At 40.2% G+C, this 26,357-nt stretch overlaps 2 protein-coding genes across 7 annotated transcripts; both read left to right on the top strand.

Annotated features, from left to right (window-relative positions):
- The first annotated feature begins 737 nt into the window (after positions 1-737).
- s100u (S100 calcium binding protein U) lies at positions 738-15,186 on the top strand. 2 transcript variants are annotated; one of them, XR_015849788.1, is made up of 4 exons: positions 738-878; positions 7,894-8,024; positions 8,689-9,420; positions 9,847-15,186. XR_015849788.1 is itself a non-coding variant. In XM_088329260.1 (3 exons), exons 2-3 carry the CDS (start codon positions 7,905-7,907, stop codon positions 9,274-9,276), a joined length of 708 nt encoding a protein of 235 aa, XP_088185386.1. In that variant the 5' UTR covers positions 738-878; positions 7,894-7,904; the 3' UTR covers positions 9,277-15,186. The 2 variants fall into 2 exon arrangements, 1 of the variants encoding a protein (XP_088185386.1); XM_088329260.1 differs by having other exon boundaries at positions 8,689-15,186.
- On the top strand, positions 780-25,851 carry s100s (S100 calcium binding protein S). Of its 5 annotated transcripts, none has more exons than XM_088329261.1 (4): positions 16,745-16,790; positions 21,695-21,744; positions 23,129-23,282; positions 24,269-25,851. In XM_088329261.1, exons 2-4 carry the CDS (start codon positions 21,731-21,733, stop codon positions 24,446-24,448), a joined length of 348 nt encoding a protein of 115 aa, XP_088185387.1. In that variant the 5' UTR covers positions 16,745-16,790; positions 21,695-21,730; the 3' UTR covers positions 24,449-25,851. The 5 variants fall into 5 exon arrangements, with proteins under 5 accessions (XP_088185390.1, XP_088185387.1, XP_088185389.1 ...); XM_088329262.1 differs by lacking the exon at positions 16,745-16,790 and adding an exon at positions 18,580-18,626; XM_088329264.1 differs by lacking the exons at positions 16,745-16,790; positions 21,695-21,744 and adding an exon at positions 780-878.
- Positions 25,852-26,357: the final 506 nt, after the last annotated feature.

Here is a 26,357-nt window from a genome sequence, read left to right as displayed (position 1 = left end):
AACTTGAAAAGCACTATATAAATAGAGACTATTTACCTTTTTATGGTAGTCTTTCAGAAATGGCTTTCTTCTTCTCATTCTTCCATATAGGGCAGATTTATGCAAAGTACGACAAAGTGTTGTTTATTGCATAAAGTGTCCCAACTGCGTACGCCTGCCTGCATGTCATCCGATGCAATCATGGGGCCTCTTGGTTGCTTCTATGATTAGTGTTCTACTTGTTTGGGCCAAAAGTATAGAGGGACGGCCATGTCTTGTTAGGTTTGCATTGGTTTCTCTCTCTCTAACCCTAGTTCTCTCTCTCCCCCCCTCTCTCTCTCTCTCTTTCTCTCTCTCACTCACACACACCCCGCTCCTGCTTTCTGTCTCTTTCTTTGTTTCTTTCCTTCTTTATTTTCTCTTTCTCTCCTTTATTTCTTCCATTCTTTCTATCTTATTTTTTCTTAATGTATTTACTTTTTTTTCTACTTCTGTCTTTATTTCTTTCTCTTTTGTTTTTCTTTCTTTCTCGTTCCTTCTCTCTTTTGTTCTGTCTGTTTTAAGTTTGCATTCCATTCATTCGCAATCCTGACTCAGTTTGCACGATTTGTCGGTGGAAGTCGTCCAGCTGTTCCAAAATCCCTCCCGTTTTTCCCCCTTTTTTTGAGAGTGTGTGTTGGCTCTCCCAGGTACACGCCCTTTCACTTGTCAGAGGGGGAGAAAAGTTTGAAGGGAAGCAAAAAAAGAAAGAAAAGAAAATCACGGAAGAGACTTCAGCAGTTGTACTAGTTTGGCAAGTTGCGTGGACTTGAAGCGGGACTTGTTGCAGGAGAAGGAGAGAAGCTCCGAAAGTGACCTTTTCTGCAAGTTTACACGCTCGCTTCGACATTTTTTTTACGGTAAGTGTTTTCGTTTTTTTGTTTTTATCGTACTGTGTTATTTTTGGTGCTTGGTTTCTGCTTTTTGTGCCACGTTTCGACGTGCAGTAGATCCATCGTTAAAAAAGAAAGGGGGAAAAAAACTCAACGGTGTTTTCAATGCTTTTAGATGCGTTCGGTGATCGTTTAAAAAGGGGGGAAATTACAGCTATGAACCGATGAAGTGTCCTCATTTTCTATCGTCGTTTATTCCTCTCCCCCAAATTTATTTCAATTATCCATACGCTTACATGGTCCTTCTAAAATGCACAAAAACCTCATGAGTACCAGTAGGCTCGATTGATGATTATTATTTTTTGTTTTCTCCGAGTTGTGTCCACCCACCCTGAAGGGAAGGGTGTGGAACCTGAGGTGCGTGGGCTACACAAAGGATAGAATATCAACCGGAAACTGGAATAGCGGCCTAGTAAAATCCGGAATGGGATTAAAGTTGACTACATTTGAGATTAAAAATAAGCACAGAATCGCCTACTTCCCAGCACAACCGCTTTACACATTCGACGACCACTTTTCTTACCTTAAAAACGCCTAATGATACTTTTTTTCATCTTAAATTTTTTTCTAATTTTGACGATAACAAGTCTTGACTTGAGACTAGTATTCAAGTCTACAGCTGCTTTTCTTTCCTTTTTTTCTATTTTTCTTCTCTTTCCCTCTTTATTTCTTTCTTTCTCGCTTGGTCTTTCTTTCGCTTTCTCTCGGTCTTCCTCTCTTCTTTCTTTTTTCTTAGGCTTCTCGCTATTTTCTTTTTTTCTCCTTTATTTCCTTCTTTTCTTCTTTTTGTCTTTCTCCCTTTTAGGGTTGGGCACCTGCCCCAAGGCTTTTCCTTTTTATTTTGGTTTATTTTTCTTCCTTTATTCTGTAATACTTTTTTATTCTCCTTTCCTTCTTTTTTCTTTTGCCTTTCTTTCTTTGTTTGTTTCTTGTCTTTCTCTGTATTTCATTATCTCTCTCTTTCGTCTTCTTTTTTTTCTTTCTTCTTCTTTTTTTATTTTTCTTTATAATTTTCTTTGCTTTTTTAAATTCTGGGGCCTATACTTTTGCAAGCCACTGTAAAGAAACAAAGAGTTTCTTCGAAGTGACCGAGTACGCTTCTGCACTAGTAGTTGGCGGGAGGATAAAGAATATATGTCTGTGGGCATTCCATGTCCATTTTATACAGGGTATTTGTTGTCCCTGTGGTGTAACCGTCACCGGTCACAACCTCAAAACCGTCCTGCACTGTTAATATTTGATGTTTGGCGTGTATTTCGGTGACTCGGGGATCACGTTCACCGAACGGGGAAAGGGGAAACCTCCACTTTTATGCCGTCTCCATTACAGAAGACGGGCGGCTTGTCGTTATTTTTTTTTGTTTTGTTTGGTCTTTACACGGGCTTTTAAGACAAATAGGGCGGATTAGTTGTAGGTCCTGGCTCAGGACAGGCGATGCGAGTACTGCAAACGGAATAATTCACAAGAGAATGCATGCTGGTAGAGAAGTAGATTCGTGCGAGGGGTAGGGTTAACATGCGTGTTTGAAATCCTTGAAAATGCTTACATTTTGTGTGAGGTGATTGTAAATTCTTTAAATTGTTGCTATGTTCCACATCAGTGTGACTGGATAGACCACGCATTAAATGAAGAAAAATAAAACAAGTCTGTTCTAAAAGATAAATGGTCTGAATTTTTATACAGCGCTTATTAAGTCACTGAAGACCTCTCAAGGTGCTTTACAATGTGTTTCACACTTCCCCATTCACACACACACACTCACACACCGATACCTGCTTTTTAGGGGCGTTAGCGGTCAGTGTCTTGCCCAAGGACACATTTTAACATTTACTCTGAGGAGCCAGGAATTGAACCGGCGACCTCTCGGTCCCAAGATGAGCGCTCTACCACTTCTGATGGCTTTGCTATTTCATCTCTTGTTCTCCACGTGATTAACGGCAGCTGACATGAGTTTGTATGGCATTGTTCTATGCTGTTACAATGTTATTTACGGTTCACAGAACCCTTAACCGCCTGGGTCGTAGGGGCACCGCTTCCTGCGGTGTGTCTTGAGCCAGAACAGCATGACAGCCCCCATCACTCTCCAGGGCGTTTTTTGGGTAGGGGTCTGCTACCCTACATGAAACCAATGGCACTAGTTTCCATGGTTACCGTTAGAAAGAGGAGCCTCCTGACTCTGATACAGCACCTTCATCATCTGGTCGCTGTTGTCTTTCAGTGTGAAACAGCGATGTCAAACTCCGTTTGGCTCTGGGGCCAGATCCAGATTTTCTGTTCTGAGGCGGGCAGGATCAATAACTCCAAATTCTTAGCTTTGTTTTTCTATATTATGCTTTATCATTCAGCCAACATTAGTAACCTACCCTACATATTATCACAGATGACAAGGGATTTTTTCCAAAACTCAACGCATTTTTTCACGAACAATAGGGGGATTGAATACGTTAACTCATTTATTTTAACAGTTAAGTGAATGCAGTTTTATACCTGAACCTACCCACCATGCTATACAAACTCAAGACTGCCTTCTAGAGACGGGAGAGTTTGCATTTACTTACAAAATCATAACTTTTCAAAAGGATAGTGTATTATATAGCGCCTCCCAATGGTAAACCAACATACTATATTTTCAAGGAAATATTTCAAATATCTATCTCTGATCTAGTGATAAAGTGATACACACTGTACCTTTTAAGCTAATTTATAAGACGGTGTGGACACTAGGGCTCCAACTAGCAATTATTTTCACAAACAGTGAATCAGTCAATTATTTTTTCGGTAAAAAGATATTTTTAATTTCCTCTTTTCAAGTATCAAAGTGCACAGAGTACTCTGTAATATAAAACAATAAAAAAAGAAATCCAAGAGTTTTTCAATTAACTTTACAATAAACAAAAATACATCCAAATATATGTACCTTCAAATATGTAAGAAACATTTTTTCCTACCACCTTATTCAAATTTTTTTTTTAAATAGTTGAATAAGATTAACATTCCCGATATGAAAATGAAATCTAACATGCCTATAAATCTGCCCCTTTTCTAGTGTTAAACATGCCATTATTATTATTATTTCTCATTTTACTTCATTTAATTCATTTACTAATTATTTATTTTCTCTGTACTTCTGCAGTACTTTCTGTGCCCTTGAAAATGTGTTAACTTTGTTTGATGATGAAACATTTTAACACTGCAAAGATGAAACTTGGGTAGCACGGCAGCGCAGTGGTTAGCTCGTGTGCAACTCAGTTCTGAGATCAAACCTTCCTGTGTGGAGTTTGCATGTTCTCCCCGTGCTTGCGTGGGTTTCCTCCGGGCACTCCGGTTTCCTCCCACATTCCAAAAAAACATGTATGTCAGGTTAATTGGCCGGTTCAAATTGTCCCTGTGTGCCCTGCGACTGGCTGGCAACCAGTTCAGGGTGTCCCCTGCCCATTGCTCGAAGATAGCTAGAATGGGCTCCAGCACCCCCGCAACCCTTTTGAGGATAAGCGGTGCAGATACTGGATGAAAGTTGAAAATGTCATGCCAGATTTGTTTGCCATGATGCCATGTTCAAAGAAAAAAAAAACGTTTAAAAAAATGTAAGATAACTTTTTTTCTACTAACAGTCTTAGCGCGCTCTTCAGGACCTTACTGGTACCTTAACTCCCTTAGCACATTTATTTGCATCAATTTAACATTCTAAGTGGCTCATAAATCACAGGATACAATGAATCAATGATCTCATTAATTGACAAAGCTTTTAATAATCAATTTTTATCAATTAATTGTTGCAGCCCTTGTGGACACCTAAGCAAAGGCATTGCGTGATATAACTGTTTCCTCTTGAGAAAAAAATAACGAGTTTTGATGATTGCGGTGAGTGCGAGAAGTGTTTGCACTGTAATTGATAATTCTGTGATTTTTTTTTTTTTTTTAAATATATTGTGCAAAAACCTCAACGACACAAAGATTTGACAGCTCACACCCTTCCTCTGCTCTGTAATTGTTTGCAGCTTCATGTGTTGTTTGGCGCCATAAAGGCTCCCTGGAGGATGGAACCAAGCCGAGTTGCACAAAAATGCAGAGACTGGGGGAAAAAAACGATCCCCCTAAAAAAATGTAAAAAGTAAAAAAACCTGGTCACAAAAAGTTGCTTTTGTGCATCTCACTATATTTCTTCATAACTTGGAGTTGACCTGAGAAGTGTGAAATGGCTCACTGCTCTTGCATCATTTTAAGCCAGACGCGTAAAAGAGTATTCCGCTTTTGCTTTTGTGGCTTTTGGGGTAAAAGAAAGAAGGAGCCTGCAAATTCCTGCGCTGCAACGTTGCCGTGAATGGAATTCCAGCAAGGCTAGATGACACGCGCGCACACTTTACATCTATAGAGTTAAAGGGGAAACAGGAAGGCTAGTAAAATAAATGGAGACAATAGTTGATTCACTAGAAAAACACCATCCTTAAAAAAGTAGTAAAATTAGAAATCTGTATGGGGTGTTCCTGCCCTGTTGCCGAATATTCCCGTTTTATTTGAAGGGATCGTGTGCGAGCCTTAAGTTACACAAAATAGACCTGCAAAAATGCACGACGAGGAAACAACTGGTGGTGTATTTAAAGAATGGGACTTTTGGTTGAACTCATTCAATACCATTTTGACTCATTTTTAAAGGCCTAAAGAAAATGTAGTTTTATAACTATATAGAACATATCAAAATAAATCTTTACCACTTATCTTTTATTAGAAAACTTTTACCAATGAAATGATCTGCATTTATATAGCGCTTTTGAAGTCAATGACTTCCCAAAGCGCTTTACAGTGTGCTTCACATTTCCCAATAGCGGCCTTGTATTGGAGCCATGTAAGACGCTAACCTGTTTATTGGGGGTATTAGGGGTTCAGTGTCTTACCCAAGGACACTTCGACATGTAACACGGACAAGCCGGGATTCGAACTGGGATCCCTTGATCCCAAGACGAGCGCTCTACCTCCTGAGCTACTGCCGCCCCATTGTTAGGTAAACAAGAGTGGAAAATTGCTAACTCTCTTGAAAATACCCGTTTCCAAGAATTGAGCACATAAGAGAAAGGGAGAAAAACAGACGAGGGGAAAGAAAAGAGAGAAATAAAGTAAGAGAGGGATAAAGAGAGAAAAAATAGAAAAGGAGAGAGTGAAAGTTAGAAAAAAGGGAAGAAAGAGCAAAAGAGGGAGGGAGATAAATGGAAAAAAGAAAGGATAAAGATGAGAGAAGTAGAAAGAAAGAGAGAATGAGAAAATGAGGGGAAACAGAGTGAAAAAGGGAGAAAGAAAAAGAAAAAAAGGTATAGATTAAAAAAATGGCAGCGAGGGAGACACAAAGAAAAGAGAGAGAATGAAATACAGCTCCAGTTGCTTAGCAAGTGGTGCACGCTTTAGCAACATCAAGTGGAGATATTTAAAACTGCAGCTCATTTTTCTCTCTCTCTCTCTTCCGGATTGTAACCCCTTGGTGGGCCTTATCCGGCCCCCGGGCCGCATGTTAGTCACCTGTGCTTTATTGCATGAAAGCAGAACCGATGCATGAACGGTTCATGAGCCAATCCTGCCCATAAGTGTAATTTATCTGACTGAAATCATTCCCAGAGGCTTGATACTTACCAATGAGCAGCGCCAAACCCTTTATAAACAAAACAAGAAAAATAAATGTTTACAATGCTTCCGACAAAAAATACACTATGGCATTGAATGACTTAATTATAGTATTTTCAGCACGAGATTTCAGTTTTCTCCATTCTCGAGTGATACAAATTATCAGTTTGTTAGCAATCTGTCAGGAGCTTGTTAACTAGTTGGGGAGTAGAAAAGCCTCCAAAATCATGCATGACATGTGGCCCTCGAGGACCGGAGTGCCCAGGTTTGCCTTACATTGTCAGGAAAGCATATGAGAGCATAAGGGAGAGTGGATCGGAGACCGAAGATGAGCACATCAGGTAATCTGAAGCGACAGCAGTTTGCGGAAGACACATCGAATCAGATGACCTATCAAAGATCACGGCAGCTATTGTCTCTCAGTCACTCGCTTGGGCCTTCTTACACCAATAGAGTCAAGTGGAGTCTTTTTTTTTTTCCACTCGCGGCACTTAACTAAATTTAGAGAGATAGCCGGTTGTATACAGTTATCCCCCGCTGCTTCGGGTATCACTGGTTCACTGTTTCGTGGATTTTGAATTGGATGGTCTTTATTGTCATTGATATCAATGTTTTGTGTATTGTGTTCTGCAGCAGACAGCAAATTCTATCACGGTGGCAGGTTGTTTGAACCATAGCGAAAGTATTAACAAGAAGTATATGTCATTTTGGCACATTTGCCGCATCAAACTTAATGCTAAAAAACTGAAAATATTTTCCAAAAATCAACAATATGTGAGAAACGATCATGAAGTCGAACCAAAGTTTTTAAAATTTTACATCTGGTTGGTTGGTTGTATCCCTTAACCACAAGGGTCGTAGGGACACCAGTTCCAAAACTATGCAGAACAAGGTGCTCTGGTCAGATGAAACCAAAACTAAACTTTTTGGGCTGAATGCAAAGCGTAACATTCGGAATAAAATTAACACTGCACATCATCTTAAAAACACCTTCCCCTCTGTCACACATGGGACGGGAAAATTGTTACGGTTGATAGAAAGATAAAGCCCAATGCAAGGCGATTCTGGCAGAAAATCTGTTGGTGTCTGCAAGAGACCTTAGAAAGGGGCGCAGGTTTACTTTCCAAGAGGACAATGACTCTAAACTCAAAGCAAAATCTACAATGGAATGGTTTAAAACTAACACTATAGAGCCAAATTCTAGACCTCAATTCTGTTGAGCATTTGTGGAAAGATCTGAAAATGCACAAACCTTAAGGAACTGAAGCTGTTTTGTAAGGAAGGATGGGCAGTATTTATGTTTCCACTTTTGCATGGCGCTGTATATCCGTCTAGCTATTAACAGTATCTCATTTACTTTGTGTATTGTCAGGGACAAAAGCCATGGAGGAAGCCATTCAGACAATGGTCAAGGTCTTCCTAAAGTCCGGCAAAGGAAAGGAAAGTTTGGGACAAAAAGATTTCCAGAACCTGGTCAAGAGCCAACTCAGCAACATCCTGACGGTCAGAAAACAAAACAAATTTCTGCATTCTAACAAATACATTACTGTATTTAATTGCAATACTGAAAGAGCTAAGTATTTTCCAGGTAGTACAATGGCCCCTCTATATATCTTTTGAATTGTTTTGTTATCTAATTTTCACGTTTTTTTAGCATGCTTTTTAGCATTAGAGACTGGACCAACGCTATACAGTAAAACTCCCATGCAGAGTGTGTAGATTACCTATTATTTCTTCTAAAATGACTTTCGGTTCCGGATCACGTACCATTTATGAAATGTTCAGAACAGAGTATCACACACTGATACGATTTGGGTGTTAGGTCTGCTCGATAACCATGTTTTTCGCCTCCTAGTCGACAATTTTTTACATCTCTCACCCTGAGTGGTAACTATAGCGCGGATACGGAAAAAAACAAAGCCTTACACCTTCCACTTTCATTCCAACAGCCAATAACATAACAGTGTAGACACGTAATGACATCAAAACAACATCTGTTGGACCCCTCTAGTACGACCAACTGTCTACACACAGCAAGGCACGTGATGTCGCAAGAAAACTATCCACTATCCGCTAGTTCGTATGTAGAGGGGCCGCTGTATATGGTTTTGATATCAATAGCATTCAATGTCAATGAGTGCGATAAGAGCGAGTTGTCTATATGTAGGACACGGACAGCAAGGAGGCGGTTAACAACATGGGAAAAGGTCTGGATGCCAACAAAGACGGCAAGGTGGGCTTTGAGGAGTACATGAAACTGGTGGGCTACCTCGCCACGGCCGTCAGCGAACAGCGTTGCCGTAGTAACGATGGGCAGCCCGCCCAAAACGTCGCAGCCCAAAATGGTACCCCGGAAAACGCAGCCCCCAAGGAAGTCAAGCTCGAAGCTAAGGCAGACGGAAAAATAGAGGTCAATCTTGACGTGAAGACGGAGGTGGAGGAGAACAAGGAAGTTGAGAAGCCGACTGAGGTGACCCTACCTGGCATGAAGGTTACCACACCGAGCGTGGAATTAACCTCTACCGGTGTAGATATAAACCCACCGAGTGTGGATGTAACCGCACCTAGCCTTAGTGTGACCAAACCTAGCGTGGAGGTGACCGCCCCGAGCGTGGAGGTGACGTCTTCGAGCGCGGAGGTGGTGGTGAAGGAAGAAAACGGCGTGGCAGAGAAGACGGAAAAGGTGGCTGAGGAAGCGGCGGAGAAGACTGCTGAAGAGGCCGAAAAGAAACCTGAAGAATCCGTCACCTCGTAGGGACAATCGATTCATCTGTCCTTCCATCCATCACACTAATAATAATAACAGGTGTTGATGGAAGAATGGATCCGAAAGAAATGAGACCGAGATGCAAAAATGTTTGAACTTTTCTCAAACAGAGACATCACAACCCAGGTAACCGTCTTCAAACAATTAGGATCTCACACTATTATTGACCAGGACCCAGAGGGCAGGGTCCTTAACACAGGGATCCTTCCTTCTTTGGTTAAACTCAGTGATCATGGATTATAATTTGTAGAGCGTATTAAGACAACACATGGTATAATCATCTGACACAAACTGCCTGTGCAATACATCCTGTTGGGCCAAGTTTCTGGACTTTATCAGAACTGTTTGTACCTGAGCAGCCAAACTGACCTTCCCTTCACTGGAACACCAATCATAGTCCATGATCACTGGGTTTAACCAAAGAATGAATGATGTAATTGTGGCCTGAGCAGTCTTTTAAGATATTTTGTGATTAAATGCTATACAAATAAATCTGACTTGACTTGATCCCTATGTTAAGGACTCTGCCCTCTAGGTCCTGGTCTATAAAATTGTGAGATCCTCATTGTCGAACGAAATTTGCCTGGGTTGTGATGTCTATTTTTGTCCCGCATTTTTGCATCCCTGTAAGTATTTCTTTCACATCCATTATTTCCATCAAAGCAGAAATAATAATAAATGCACAACACTAAGAACCACTACAAGACCTACACTTAAGACGAATACAACCACTTGCTAACTTACTCGATTTATCAAACGTTGCGTGGTAATTTGCAACTTACAGTTTACTAACTCTATACCTTTCAAACTCAGGCAATTGCTCCCCTTTATTAAAAATGGCACTGCCCCTTATTCAGCAATAAGAAACCTAAGACAAATGTGGCACCTGTTTACTCACAGCAAGACAGACGATGTTGACACAAATACGCGCCCGACGTAAGGTGACCTAGCTAAACGACATACCACTGCTTGCATCTGCATGCTACTAATCGTGCACATTTCTCCAAGTTTTGTTTTAGTACGGCTGCGTTATACACCCCTGTAGTTTGTTTGACTTTAATTCCTTCGATGCTAATTGATTTCCCTTCTTTTTTGGTGACTCACAAATGCATCTGCCTGACAATAAATTCTTTCCGCTAAGCAGACTGCATCCCTCCTTATTCCTTCCTCCTTTTTCTTCATCTTCTTTTTATAACCTCACTTCACCTGGACGCGACATTAAAACCCCCACGCAGCCACAATTAGACACGGAGATCGGGTATACCGCTAAATAATGAAGACGCAAGGAGGGAATCCAAAACGATTCTTCTCGGCAGCAAAGTTGGGGAGGGTGGAAATATTCCTGAGTGGAAAAAGTGAGGGTCGTTCCTATTAGATCTGAGATTTCCACTACGGAATTATCTTTCATTTTTCCTTCAGGGGAAACTGAGGGTGTTTGTTATTTAAAACAGTGGTCTGCAAACACCGGGCCGTGGACTGGTACTGGGCCGTGGGTTTTTGGATCATTTTTGGTTTATACTGCATTTAATAATGTACACGCGCATTTGTGTGGGTGCGCGTTGTACCAAGGATTTATGGTAGTTTATTACCATATTTCAGCAACGATTGATCAGTCAACAAGTATCTCTGACCATTAGATTCAATGGCAATTGAACCCAGATGGCCTAAGTGAAAACCCCAAATCTGCACTATGAAATCTATATTTTGGATTTTGTATCAATTATGGACATTTTTTACAGGCTATGCAAAAAATGAAGTGACATTTTACTGTAATTCCCCCTTTATGTGGAGAGGGTCGACTCAAAAACAAATATATTTGCAATTTACTCAAGAACTAAAAATCGTAGGTCTGGATAAATACACACGCGAGATTAAAAATCAAATACGTAAACTGCAGATATATTTGTGGCTATGCAAAATACATAATTCTCCCTTCAAAGCATTGGAGAAATTGGAAAATTGGCTTTGAAAGTCCTAAAAAAGTGCTTGAATTTAAAGTTAAAAAGGTGCAAGAAACCTGAAAAGAGTTTAGCCAAAACAACGTTGTACAATGGTGTAACGATGAGATAAGATGGAATGCCTTTTCCTATGTCGTCTAGATCCTTCGTAGATTAGTGATTACACAGTGGCCTTAGGCTTATCATAATTATTGCCGCTATTATTATTGATAGTATGGTTATAATGACAGATGTTGTTATTGGGCCAGGCCACTAGAATATAGTCAGACATTAAGCCGGTCCTTGGTAGAGAAAATGTTGTGGACCACTGGTTTGAACGGCAAAAACAAGATGAGTTCCTTCTGTTGTGTTAATTCCCAGTTTTCCCTGCGTCGTTAAGTGAAACCACAAACCTTTTGTTTAAAACGTTCAAAATTTCGTTGTGGTAGTCGTTTGAATAACAATCCTACCACCAAAGCTGGCGGGGGGATTTTTTGTTTGTTTGCCTTTGTCCCTCAATTAGTGTAAAAACCCTGTTTGACTTGCCATTGGATCTCCACCCTGACCGGATTAGACAACACACACACAAACACAATTTCCTGAAAGCCATCCCTTCCCACTTGTTTGCACACCGAGCAGGAAAAACACACCCGTATGAGTTGCAACCAGTGGTGGACCGTCAGGGCCAGCAAAGCCTTCTCTGCTTGCCTAATATAATAAGTCAATTTCATGTATTTTTTCCAAGTGGATTTATGTATATGATTATTCTCCATATTTTGTACTCTTCATAATATTTTTTATATGCATTTGGATACACTCCTTCCAATAGTATTAGGTCAAAGTTTTTATCCAATCAGAATTCAAGTAGTGTGTGTTATCAGCCTGTATGTCTGGCCAAGGCCTTCAAAATCAACAGTGCTGGCGTCTGAGCATTGTAAATGAATAGCACATGTAGCTGATGGTTGCGATAGCAAATCAGATCCTGAGTTGGTGCACAGTATGCCCAGCTAGAAGGCCTCATTTTGAACGTGACAAGGCGTGGTCATTCACCAAAATAATGGTGCCAACTGCCGTTAAACTTGAAGAAATGGGAATCTTGTAGTTGGATACTCAATAGAGTTCAACAAAGGCTGGACTGTGAAGACCAACCAATTTATATCGTAGCTTTTTTTAGGCTAAAATAGATCAAAATGTTTCACGTAACAAAATTGAACCCACTATGGCTGAAGGAGAAGACAACAAAGATTTGGGGGAGATATACTTGCAAAGAGGGACGTTTCAGAAAAGCCAGATCTTATGTTTAAATGTTTGCATTATTAGGTATATTAATACATTTTATTAGCTGTTTCAGGTTTACTGAGATTAAAATGCTCTGGAAAATAGCCCGTGTTGTACTCAATTAAGGCGGTGAGACTCCTAGTCATGCGCACATGTGCTTCAGATTTTTCTGGAGATTTGTTCAAGCCGGACTAAGTATGACATCACCGAAAGCCTAGGTGTGAAACGCACGGCACACCACTGGTTGCAACACTTCCTTTTTATTTTCTATGTAAAGCTTACCTTTACTGGCCGGTTTGCTAATCACGTTTTTATGCTTTGGGTAAGTCGTCAATATCGCAAGCCTGAGGAAAAATGACGAGTTCACAATGCAAAGTGCTCGGCAAATAAAAAGTCAGGTGCTCCTGGCACACCCATTGTAAATATTGTGCACTCTGCTCAGCCTTCGTACACCCTTTTTTATATCAAGATATCACAACGGTGAATAACATATTGGGCATTTGGGGCTTCTGTTTTTTATGTACTTGTATGTATATCAAACTGAATGCTGTGATCTGCTTTCTTGTGAAAAAAATCCAAACCTACCAGCAAAGGGTGAAAATACCCAAAAATAGAGAGCAACATTTTTTTTTTAGTTTATTACATTTCGTAATCAAAGAGAAAAGCAACCAAGAGACCCATCACATTGGATGATCTGCGTATACAGCTGAACTGGGTGAGGTACAGGCTCGGCAGGGGTAGCTTGTGTAAGGTTTTACGTAGCCTGGGTGTACTAGGCCAGACCTGCGCCGGACCCGATAACAATCCACGTAGAACCAGGCTGGTGATGACCCTTTATTTGCGCTCAAAGTGCGATTTAATTGCTGAATTTATTTTCAAAGTAATGAGCCGCTGAAATACTAGCTGTAGCATTGCTTCACAGTTCGTTTTTGGTGGACACATTGACTTGACCGACGGAATACATTAGCTGATCAAAGCCCTCCCTAACCATGGGATAGCATTTGCTGTGTGCTGTCTGCTGCAAAACACAAAGCATACATTGATATGACAGTAGAGACAATTTGATTAAATATCTATGGAGCAAATAGCTGGCGATGACCAAAGCTCAAAGTAGTGAGGTGTTTACAGGGATATCTGGCTGTCAAATATTACAGAGTGTCCCTTTAATGCTAACGTATAAAGGGAAACCTCATAGACATGCTAACAAAAATCCGGATTGTAGCGGTGGTTCACTGTACTTTTAAAGGTACTTCCTGTAACTAATAAAATCAGTCCCGATTCTTGTGTACATAAGGAAATTGTCTGCAACATTCAAATGTGAACTTTGGTCCATTTTTCGTGGTGGGGCAAAAAAGGGAAAACTGGATTCACGCCTTAACGTTGAACCCCATACCTCAGCTCAGACACAATACAGCAACAAATAGTGGTTAAATAATACACACTGTCACTTTAGGGTTAACAACATCTTCTAAGGGATTCGTTTTTTATACTGTGGTTACTGAATTATGGTCACAATATTGCAGAAGGACCAAGGATGGGAATACTCTATTTCTATTCGCTATTTTCCTAAAACATAACCTCAAACAATAATACAAGTCGGCAATATTTTATCAGGTTTTTTTTCCCAATTCTGACCACTGCGACACATTCCTATAATGTAACTTTTCATAGTGTCCACCATTACCTTTTTATCTTTTGTTGGCTGCTTTTTTTTCCCGCCAGCCCCACCTAAAAGCACAGGGTTCGCTTGGGTGCTTGAAATCCTTGAAAATGCTTGAATTTTAATGGTGTGTTTTTCCAAGGATTAGAAAGCGCCTGAATTATGGGTGCTTGTAAACGCTTAAAATTGTGGCCATGTTTTCCAACAAGTATGCTTAAAAGTAATGCCGACACCTCTCCGGTGCCATCGCTTTGCCATTGCATTCCTTCTTCCCTCTGGATTAACAGCAACTGGCATTAGTTTGTATGGTGTTGCCCTATGAAATTTCATCACCCCTACAGGACAAGTGCATGCTACACCTAAACAGGACACAATGAAACGTGTATCAATGCAAGGATTACGTTTCAATTAAGGACATTAATTTTAGGCCATGCCAAACATTGAGGTTGGGTTTCCCAGTGGTCAATTGTAATGGGCAGAACTTCCTGCAACTGAAAATGTAAGGTGGCTAATCATTTTTACCTAACACCGATGCAGGGATAGATTTTTTTCAAAAACCTATATTTCTGCAATTTACTTCCAGATCCAACAATCATATGTCTTGATAAATTCACACGCAAGATTAAAAATTCCATAGGTAAATCAGACATATTTCCAGCTCTGGAAAATACATGATTCACGCCAGAGTTCTTCTTTTGATATTTACTGGAGAAATCTGAAAAAAAAAATGTCTTTGAAAGTTTTTAAAAAGTGCTTGAATTTGGCTATGAAAAAGATGTGCGAACCCTGAAAGCAGGCTGGAGAGGAAAAAGCAATAAAGAATCGTAGAAATACTGTGCAGTCCTGTAACGTGCTAGCCACCAAACGCCCAGAGCGTTTCTCTTTTTTTGTTTGTCATTGTTTCGCTATATTCATTAGCAAAACGTCCATTTTTTGCTATGTAGAAGCTGTATCATTTAAACGCTTTAAAAATGTGTTATCGCTGATCATGAATAATAAAACTGTGACAACCTAGCCCAAATACATTGCTGTGTGTGTTTGACTTTTACGTACATACTACACAAAAGTACAAGGATTGATAGCATCAATAAAACATTTTTTTTTTATCAGTACACTCCAGAAGTTCCCTGAACATTTCTGTGACTAGTAGCTTGCGGAATTATTACTTCCCAAGAACCTTTTGTCATATTGCCACATTTCAGGCTTGAAACTTCAAGGTAAAAAACTGAAACAATTTTTCTATGAATTAACAATACGAGAGACATAATTGTGAAGTGGAACTAAATTATTTCAACATTTGATATTTACAATGAAAACCTGAAAGCAGGTGTTGCAAAAATATAGCCCCTCTGTTCTCTCAGCTCAGCCAACTGACTCCAGAAGTTCCCTGATAACTTCTGAGTGATCCAATGTCAAGATTAATGACTAACAATGACAAACAGAGCGCATCCGTGAGTCATTAAGTCTCAGTTCAACTGCAACCAAGAGACCCATGATCACATTGGATGACCTGCTGGCATACAACGGTGATGTAAGACAATCTGTGTGTTGGACAGTGGCAAGAAGAAAGCCCTTTCTGAAAGAATACCATAAAAAGGCCTTTTTGGCGTTTGCAAGAAGCCACATCGGGGACATGAATAATATGTAGAACAATGTGCTCTTGTCACATGAGACCAAAATTTAACTTTTTGAGCTGAGTGCAAAGTATTATTACGTGAGGCGTAGGAGTAACACTGCACACTCTGAGAACACAACCCCCACTGTCAAACATGGTAGTGGCAGCATCATTCTCTGGGATTGCTTTTCATCAGCAGGAAGTTAGAAAACTGTTAAGAGTTAATGGAAGATGGATGGATAGAGCCAAATACAGAACGGTTCTGGCGGAATAGTTTTTGGAGTCTGCAAGAGACCTCAGAATGGGGCCCTGGTTCACATTCCGACAGGATAATGACCCTAAACATAAAGCAAATTGTACAATGACCTGGTTTAGAACTAACAATATAAATGTGTTAGAATGGCCAGACTTTAAGTTTCTAGAGCATTTATATAACCACCTGAAAACTACTGTTCACAAAGATCACCATGAAACTTTATGGAGCTTAAGCTGTTTAGTAAGAAGGAATGTGAAAATATTTCTGTTACGAGATGTGCGAAAGTTAGAGACATACCCAAAAGCTTGTGGCTGTGGTCGCAACAAAAGGAGGTTGTGGCGAGTATTAACTCAAGGAGGCCAATATCTTTGCAACGCCTACTAGAAGGCACTAAATAATACATTCGGTCCCTTTAAAAAGAGAAACGGATAGATAAGTGGCGAACACGCTGATACCTAAGAAGATACATACTCTACTTGTAGATTGATACGCGAGTGTAGTTTATTCATGAAGAGTTAAATGGAGGTCAGTTCAGCGTGTTTTTCCACCCTCGACTGCAACGGTCAGAAGACACCTACGAGGACGAAGACGTCGAGAAGAATGCTTAAAGGTGAAGTCCCAAGTGGAGGACGTTCGGAAGTGAGGAGGAGGAGCATCAAAGAACGAGCTGATATTTAAACCGCTGTCCTGCTCCGTCCTCATCCATCTCCGTCCTGCTTCAGCACCTCGTCCAGCTCTCGGGAGGCCCTCCACCAGGTGAGACCTTCTTGTGAAATACTGTAATATGTGAGGCTGCATCCTACATCAATAAGTAGCATAGTTAAAGTTCCCCTCGGATCCTTGACGTTGGTGCTTTTCTGTCAAAGTCGCAACCGAATACTTTAAAACTGAGGTGCAGCCAAGTTCTGTATTTAAATCTGAATAAATTGACTGAGTAAAATACGGATGTATTCCCTTTCAGGTCTCACGTCTGCCATTTTGATAACGAGTATCAAGTGGTAATTAAATAGTACTTGGTCCCGTTCTTATCATTTGGCAGTGCACCATCTACAAAATAATACAATTGGGATAAATTGAATACTGTATACCTTTTTTAATCATAGTTAGTTTGGCTCCTGGGCTGGATCCAGACTGTCTGTTCTCATCTTCTATTTTATAGCTTATTGTAGTTTTTCAGTAATATGCCTACATTAGTAGCCTGCTCTATATTTTAGAATCATGGAAGACAAATGGATTACATTTATTAACAAACAATTGAAAACAAAAGATTTGAATGTTTGGCATTGAATGTGTTGACTGGTCTTTCTTAACGGTTGAGTGATTACAGTTTTACACCAGAACCTATTCACCATGCTATACAAACTCAACACTGCCCTCTAGCGGCCAGAGAGACCATTTGGTTTGCATTTATCTAGACAAAATCATATCTCTTGATAAACATTAGAGACACGCTTCTTTTTTTTTTTTATATACCGTATTTTCACGACCATAGGCGCAGTCTCCATGGTTGATTTTATTTAAGTGTATAACACATACAAAGTGTGTACTGCACAAAAGGGCCCTGGTGCCCTCTGCTGCGGCCGCTGTTGTGCTGAAAAATGCCCCTCCCTCAACATGAAATGTTTCCCCTCGTGAATACAAGGTGCAAATGCTGCTTTAGTGTTCCATTTTTCGCCATAACACCGCCTTACAACAAGACGGTCAATCATTCAAGTCTGAGTATTAAAAAACAGATTCATAGAAAAACTGAGTTTGGTTGTGGTTCATTCAAGTATTGTTAAGTAAACATAGGGATAAAAACTTGTCAGAGCTCATTTTTTCAGTTAACTTCACTTGCGAACTTTCGATTCATTCATCTTCAATGCCTTCGGGGCTGCTTGGGTTCCATTTTCTTCCACGTATGGTAAAAATGAACACACCAAGGCAGACTAAAACACGGAACGCACTCAATAGAGGGAAAGTAAGATTTAGGATTACATTTTGATTTAGAAGGGACAACTCTTTTTAGCCCCAGGTAGCACAATAACTTTTAAATTGCTAAATATGCTGCAGCTTTATCATCCATGAGTACTTCCGCACACAAAGGGTGCACTGTGTGTGAGGAAAAGTGTCATTTTCTGCGTGAGGGGGACACTTGTTTTGTTTACTCATGACAGCCTTAAAAGTAACAGGAGATCTCAAAGGAATCACATTTAGTTGGAAATGTGAACAATTTCACAAAAATGATAGGATTTCACCCAAAAATCGGAATTGAACGCAGCCTTATCATGTCCTGAGCTACACCCATCACTTTTACATGAGACACAGTGCGTATCGCACTAAAGGGCATGCCAATCAGTTTAAAGAAAATTTGAGACTTTTACGTGCGCCTTATTGTCAGGAAAATACGGTACTCAGAAATTTATGGCAGGCCTGATCTAATCCGCGAGCCGTATGTTTGAGGTGGCTGGATTAAAGAGACAAAAACAATCTGGAGAGCCGTTTAGGAGCCGAGAGAAACGATCTGAAAAAGCTGGTTCTCGAGAAAGAGACGTAATCCCCTTCACTACCATTAATTTGTGGTCCCTGTGCTGCTGTTTGTCTTCGAACAAGGTATTGTTAGCATTGAGTCACCAAGATCCGAAAACAATGACTTTGTGAATCGCTGCTGCATTCTTGCTGAGGGGTTTCTGCTGATTTATGGCCCCATTGCTGCTGAAGCTCCCCACATTGTCTGTTTCAACAGAGTATTTTCTGCGTTCAGGCACGAATTCCAGGAAAACGAAAATAAATCAGCTTGAGACGTGGTCCTGCGCTTTATCCAGGGTTTCTTTTTCGTGTGGCTATGGTATAAGACCAGAGTTTTTTCAAGATATAATCATAAAAATCGGATTTTGTAGATTTTCGGGGTATTTTTTTGGATTGGTTATGCTTAAATGGCTGCTTGGCTAATGGGGAATGTGACTTTTTGTTAGTGTCATACAGACGATCATACAATTTCAAAAGAAAATCTTCATTTCTAAAAGTGTTTACCAAATCAAATCTTATAACATTGGCAGACATTTTCTCTGGTTTTAAGATTTTTGAAAATGTTTTTTAGAAAATGGTCGATCGTTATGTTCCTTTTAAGAATTTCTTCTAAATCTAGGTAGGAATTATTTTTTTAAATTATAGAATCCACCGTAGCTGTATTTGATAACTACCATTTATCAACCAGAGAACATTTTGCCTATTTTAATGATTGTTTTCCTCATTTTATCTGACAAACAAGGTAGAATATCTCAAAATAGAAAAATAAAAAGGATTCCTGCTATTAGAATGGAACATTGGCAGAACAATGTGCAACTCGTGGCCCGCAGGCCAAATGTGGCCCTCCTCATTTTATGTAGCCAGCAAGACAATGCTGAGAGAAGCACAAGAAAAGAAAATCTGCAAGGTGTCAAAAAATGGTTGCAGTTTTCATTATGTCCACTGGATGGTGCCAAAGGGTATTTTTTTTTTCAACAGTTGAGAAAATGCATATTTACACCTGAACCAACTCACCACAAACATCCTTAAAATATACGAACACAAATGGGAGCTATGAAGGAAACTATGCTTGCCTTAATTGTCATACTGCTTTGATATGAATAAAAAAGCAAAACACAAAATAAGAGTTTTAGCAGTAAACGAGCAATAACATCAGATCAAACTAATTTGTTAAGCCTGCTGAAGCTGAGAAAATACATCACAATATTGTCTTCAACATTAAGCCTGACTGGACTTAACCTCTTTTGAACATTTGTGGCCATCTAGTGGCGGGAAGGAGCATTTGGTTTGTAATTATTAGGAAAAAAATCACAACCCTTAATGAAAATGAGCTAGATTGACGGCTGGATTCAATTATCAACAGATGCGGCAGGCCATACAGTATGTTTGACACGCCTGGTGTAATGGACAAAAATTCAAGAGTTGTTTCGATTTCTTTCTTTTTTTACACCTGCACAGTTGACAAACACTACAAAAGATTAGAGGAAAACTACATTGAGGGAAAAAAAAGACCCCAATAATTGTTTTGTAATCAAATCTTACATCCCTGAATCATAATTTAATTGTGAGCCTCCGAAAAGACCCCAAGCCCTCTATGTAAGGCACACTATTCATTTATCAGTCCAGAGTGTTTTTTTTTCCTACCACGGTGGCCCCAAAAATTAAAAAAAGTTTGAAACTCCTGATTTAGAGCACAACTATTGTGCTCCAAGAGGCAGGCGTATTCCTGTAAACCCAAGAAGCAAAGGTCACAGTCCCTGAGTAGATCAGGCGGCACTCGTGATTCAGAAAGGCAGGCCGGGTTTTGATACACTGGAAGAACAAGGAGCTGAGCCGATGGTGCTTGGGATGTGACTAGGTAACCAACAAACTAGCAAGGAACCAAGGGGACAGAGTGCTGACAAAGGGAAGATGAAGAGTTGCCATAAGTGGAAAAACCGTGGGAAAATTCTGACAAGTGACCCCAAGCTGACGAGTAACCCGAGAAATACAGAGAAAGGAACCTAAGTGCAGTATAGTGACATTTTATGGTTTTCCTATCATGTGGCCCCCAAGCTCAAATGAGTTTGACACTCCTGCTCTATTGACTAAGCTTTTTTTGCATGTTGGCAAAATAATCGAGTGCGGACGCCTGGTCTCATCGAGCATCTCAGGTTACCCGGACACTTAGCTTGCCGGTCACCAGGTGAGGTTAGTATTTCACAGCCCAGGTTTCCATTTTGAATAATGACACGCCATACGGCAGAGGTCTCAAGCTTCATTTACCAGGGGTGGTGGGCCAAATCACGTTTTCCACAAAAAAGTTCTAACAGAAGCATGTCACTGTTTTCACGTATCACAGTTCACGGTCCTCGGGGCATCACTTCCTGTGGTGTGTCTTGGGCAAGTACAGCCTGGCGGAACCTGTTCCTCTCTGGGCTGTGTTTTTTGGGTAGGGATTAGCTCCCCCACATAAAACAGATTGTAATTCTCTCTCTCTCTTTCTCACCCGTTCTTTATTTCTCTCTCTCATTCTTAGTATTTTCTCTCTTTTTCTCTCAGTATATTTCTCGCTCCTTCTTTCACTCTTTCTCTTATTTTCTCTCTAATTCTCTTTCTCTCAAACTCTCTTTTCTTTTATTTCTCTTTCTTTGTGACTCTATACTCTCTTTTGCCTTTAGTCTTTTTCTCACTCTTTATATCACTCTTTCTTGTTTTCTTTCTTCTTCTCTTTTGTTTTCTCTCTCTCTCTTTCACTTTCATTATCTCTCGTGTTTTCTTTCTTTCTGTCTCTTGTTCTCTCTGTTGCCCCTCTCTCCTCTGTGTATCTATGAATGGATGTATATATGTATATATATATATATATATATATATATATATATATGGACCCCTTAGCCACTAGGGTTGTAGGGGCACCATTTCCTGTGTTGTGTCTTGGGCATGTACGGCCTGGCTACACTCTTCCCTGGGTGGGGGTTTGCTCTCCCATATGAAACAGATCACAGTACGTGAACATTGTTATTTGTATATCATCTGTATCATTCCTGTTCAGGTGTCGTGTGTTTTTGCTGACGTTGATAAATGAATGGCCTTTAATATCCAATTACTGTATAACAAAATCGGAATTAGTATGTGACAGTATATGACAGCCGGTTGTTTGTATCTGTGCGCAGTCTCCACAGTGTTGCCGTAGCAGCGGAAGCGCCAAGATGCCTGACACAATGTGTGTAAGATTGTTTGAAAGCTCCAAAAAAGTGACCTCATGCATCTCTACTCTATACCCTACTCACTCCTCTGGAGCAGTGTTTCTCAACTGCTAAGAAGAAGGAAAAATGAAGGCTAACTTATGCCCTGCCCGATCTCTTCTTCCAGTCCAGTCAATATTTTGGTCCCGACCCACCAGTTGAGAAACACTGCTCTAGAGGTTATCATGATCGGACTATTTAATGGATTCTGTCCTGAGTGAGTAATCATTACAAAAACTTTACAGACACAAAATTGCCACTCCATATTATGAGGTTTTATAGATGCAGCCATAGAGTATGTCACAAAAGTGAGTGGACCCATCACATTTCTGTAGAGATTTCATTATAGTGTTGAGTCGAACAACACTGGAGAAACATCGCTTTTTACAGCAGTGTACATTAATTTTAACCATCAAAAACTCAAAATATAGCTTTTATTAACAAAACCCCTTTGCAACCATAGTGATTACAACCTAAAGTGAAAGTTCTGAAGTGTATGGTCTGAGTACTTCCAGGCTGACACCCCACCTCTTCAATGTCTGCAGCAATGCTGACAGCACTCCTGCCCCTATATTGCTTATATAGCATTCAGATGTGATGCTGTGCACACTCACTCAGCTTCTTTGGACATCCAACACACGCCTTGTTGTGAGTGCATCCTGATTTTTTAAAACACTGGCGGATCTTGATCACCGTAGTGCAGGTCAACTTCAGGGTGTCGGCAATCCTCTTGTAGCCTGGGCCAGCCTTATGCAGTGCCACAATTCATTTTTAAGGTACCCTTAGAGTTCCTTGCCATGGTGTGCCATCTTGGGAGTTTCAGTGACCAGTAAGACAGAGTGTAATCATACCTGAGACCTAGTAAGAGTAATCAGTTACATGGTATTTTGGAGGGAAACTGACAAGCAGTGCTTTATTTGGACATATACGGGTGTAGGGCCTTTGGGGTGTACTCACTTTTGTTGCCAAGGGTTTAGTTATTGATGGCTATATTTTGAGTTTTTTAAGGGATTTTGAGTTTTTTAAGGGAAAAAAATCAATTTACTCTGCAACATGGGCTTTAAACAGACTTATTTTAATTGTGTCAAAGCAATATTTCTTCAGTTTTGTTCTATTAAATACTATAATAAAATCTTGGCAGAAATATAAGGAGTGTAGTCTTTTTTGTGACATACTATACATTGATCTACAAGACCTTTCTTTTTCACTTTCTATCCATGCTTAATATTTCTCAAGGGTGGCTCCGGGACCCGCACCCGCGCTAGTCGATGTAAGCGCACATGCTAGCAAGTGGCGCAGGGTGTCCGGAGCGAGCATTCGGCGATTGGGCCTAACCGCTCTACATCTTCTCAATCTCCTCAGAATGTCCAAGGAACCGACTTCCAACCTGGAAAGCGCCATGCAGATGCTCATCAAAACCTTCCACAAATACTCGGGCAAAGAAGGCGACAAATACACGCTGAGCAGAGCTGAGCTCAAGGAACTGCTGCTGGAAGAGCTGGGAAGCTACTTAGGGGTAAGGAAGGCCCACTTCACATATATGCCAGGGGTCAAAATACGGCCGGTGAGACAAAGATGAGAGGAACGCAAAAGAAAAATAAGTCCCTATCACGAGGGTGTAGCCCGCGTTCCGCCCAGGGTTTTAGGAGAAGCACAAGAGAAAAAATGAGCTGCAGTTTTAGTTAAGTCCATTGGATGTCTCCAAAGCCAGGCGCCACTCGCAAAGCTCTCTCTCTCTCTCTTTCTCGTTCTCTCACGCGCTCTCTCTCTCCATCTCTGTCTCTCTCTCTCTCACACTCTCTTGTGATTCCTCTTTCTCTCCATTATCTCTTTCTTTCTCTCTCTCTCTAAGTGTTTCTCTATCTCGTTTTCATTCTTTCTCTCTCGTTCTTTTTCTATTTTCCTTCTCTCTTTCTCCATCACTTTATTTTGCTCTTTCTCTCTTGTTCTCTCTTTTTTCTTATGCTTTCTCTAATTTCTCTATTATTTCATTTAGTTCTTTTTCTATTTTTTCTCTCTCTTTCTTTTATCACTTTATTTGGCTTTCCTCCTTAAGCTCTCTTTTTTCTCTATTTTCTCTTTCTATTTCTTTCTCTTTTTGTCTCATTTTGTGCTCTCTCTCTTTTGTTCTCTCTCTATATGTTTCTCTCTCTCGCTTTCTCTGCCTTTCTTTTTCTTTCTATTTTTCTCCCTGTGTTTCCCTCTTTTTTTGCTCTCTCATTCTTTCTTGCTCTCCTTTCCTTTTCTTTCTTTCTTTCTTTCTTGCTCTCTCACTGACCTTATCTCTTTCTTTTTGGGTCTTTATTTCTCTATGTGGCCCCCAAGCTAAACTGAGGTTGAAACCTCTGCCTTTATCAGCAAATGCAAAACAAATCAAATACATCAGCCAGGCATATTTTCCCCAGCCCGTGTGCAAATGTTGCAGACCTCTCTCTTACGGTATGCGCCGGGCATGTAGGAACAGGCAAGGGGAATGAAGGTTTCTCCATTTGGCCCCCGCAGAACACTAAAGACAACGAGGCGGTGGAGAAGATCATGAACGACCTGGACGCTAACAACGACGGCGAAGTGGACTTCACCGAGTTCATCATCCTGATGGGCGCCCTCACCGTGGCCTGCAACGACTTCTTCTTAGAGTTCAAGACGGAAGACAAGCCCAAAAGCGGCGAGACGGCACAGTAGAGGATCCGGGAGAAGGGGCGGGGTTATACACGGTGTGGAAAGGGTCATAAATCTCAGAAGATGGGCTAGATTTGTCTAGGGCCTTGCGCAATGTTTAAACGACGCTTACTGTGCAAAACGGATTCTTCGTAAAAGAGCAAATACCAGGGCATGTACGTTACTAAAAATCAGGGGTTTCGAACGTGGTGCCTCCTAAGGACAGCTGAGGTGCCCGCGGACCTGGTCTGAAAATAGCTCACCTTGTGATTTGCCATTAAAATGATTTTTTCTTTTATTGGTTGACTGAGTCTATTTAACCCTATGTTTTAATCATTAATCTTCTAATAACATAGTAACAACATAGTAATAACATAAATTGTTATTTTAGATTTTCAAATAAATTCAAGTTCAAAATAAAAAAAGGTATTAATAACTATGTTGAGCAATTAAGAGAGAAGAATGATAATCTATTTGTGTAATTAACAAATATATTTGTTAATATTTTTATTGAATTATTTTACAGGAAATACATCAAACTAAAATCCAATTTATGATTTTATAGATTTCATAGAGCGAATGACCAAAAATTGTGATTTTTTTTTTTAACCAGCCATTAGGCTACATTATTAGCATTGTAGCCAACTAGCTAACTTCCTCCCCTTTGGGCTATTTAGCAAGCTATTTAGCTAGCTTTTTAAAAAATGTTTGCATGCCATCAAGCTCACATTTTATTTGCGAGTCATCAAGCTAAATGTTGGCCTCCTGTCTAGTTAGCTGTCTAGCTTTGCTTTTAGCTTTCTCTCTTGCTATTTAGATGGCTAGCTGTCTAACACACCTTTAGTTTTTTTACCTGTTTAGAGCGTTCTCCATTCTGGCATTCGGTGCTGTGGATTGCTCTTTCCCCTGAGATTCGATCTGCAACCTCAGTGGAACTGTTTAAATCTAAGCTTAAAACACACTTCTACTCTTATAGCATATGAATAACCTGCATTTTATGTTGACAATATAAGGGGATAGTGTCATAATAGTCTGTAGTTTGCAATAATCTTTGATCTGTGCAGCCCTTTGAGACTCTTTGTGATTAAGGGCTATATAAATAAACATGACTTGACTTAACTATCAAGCTACTTTTTTAGCTATTTCGCATCCATATAGCTAAGTTGCTATTTTAGAAACTCAAATAAAAGTGGGTGCCCGTTGCGCTAATTAGTAACAAAATGTTGTTCGAAGTATGAAAAAGGTTGCAGAGCCCTGCTATAAATGTATAGATCGCCCGGATTAAATGGAATAAAATAAAATATCTTCTCACAAAAAACAGATCCTTCTACTTGGCTATGTTCTAAAGAATGTCTACAGTCACTATAGCATTTAAGGGTAATCCCAAATTCTTAATCATGAAAAATGTGAAAAATATTACATGGTTTTTGCATAAAATTTACACACATATATATATATATATATCATATTGATAAATAGTAATCCCTCCGTTATCGCGGTTGATGGGGACCAGAGCCCACCATGCAAAGCGAGAATCCTAGAAGAAGTATCACACCTTCATAAAGGCTTTGACGGGTCAATCATTACCTGGAAATGTCCTTACCGACTGAGAGAATACGACTTTAACAAAATAACAACTATAGATCTACAAATAAAGACACAGAACACAAATTTGGGGTTGAATGAATGGTCTCTATTGTCATTATACAAAAAGTGTAACGAAATCAGGGGGCTCCTCCTTGAAAAAGCGGCTGGCTGGCTGGCTGCACGCTAGAATTGAGTATCCTCGAATTGAGCCAGGTCATCCGTTTCATGGGAAATTAATCAGGCGTAGGTGAGATACAGGCTCGGCAGAGGTGGCTTAAGAGAGTTTAAGGTCTAGCTACAGCAGTGAGCTGGACCTGCAGCCCCGATGATGCTTTCTCTGCAGAAG

The sequence above is a fragment of the Urocampus carinirostris genome, chromosome 2, assembly GCF_059441175.1.
Source record: "Urocampus carinirostris isolate Australia breed hairy pipefish chromosome 2, RoL_Ucar_1.0, whole genome shotgun sequence".
NCBI classification, from domain to species: domain Eukaryota; kingdom Metazoa; phylum Chordata; class Actinopteri; order Syngnathiformes; family Syngnathidae; genus Urocampus; species Urocampus carinirostris.
The sequence above is the reverse complement of the archived record's forward strand: the minus strand, read 5'-3'. Positions and strand labels throughout refer to the sequence as shown.

Excerpts from the sequence above, each read along its gene's own strand:
- s100s (XM_088329261.1), top strand. Across the intron at positions 23,283-24,268 it reads AGCTGGGAAGCTACTTAGGG|AACACTAAAGACAACGAGGC; the intron begins GTAAGGAAGGCC and ends TGGCCCCCGCAG.
- s100u (XM_088329260.1), top strand. The coding sequence starts at position 7,905 with ATGGAGGAAGCCATTCAGACAATGGTCAAGGTCTTCCTAAAGTCCGGC. Across the intron at positions 8,025-8,688 it reads AACTCAGCAACATCCTGACG|GACACGGACAGCAAGGAGGC; the intron begins GTCAGAAAACAA and ends GTCTATATGTAG.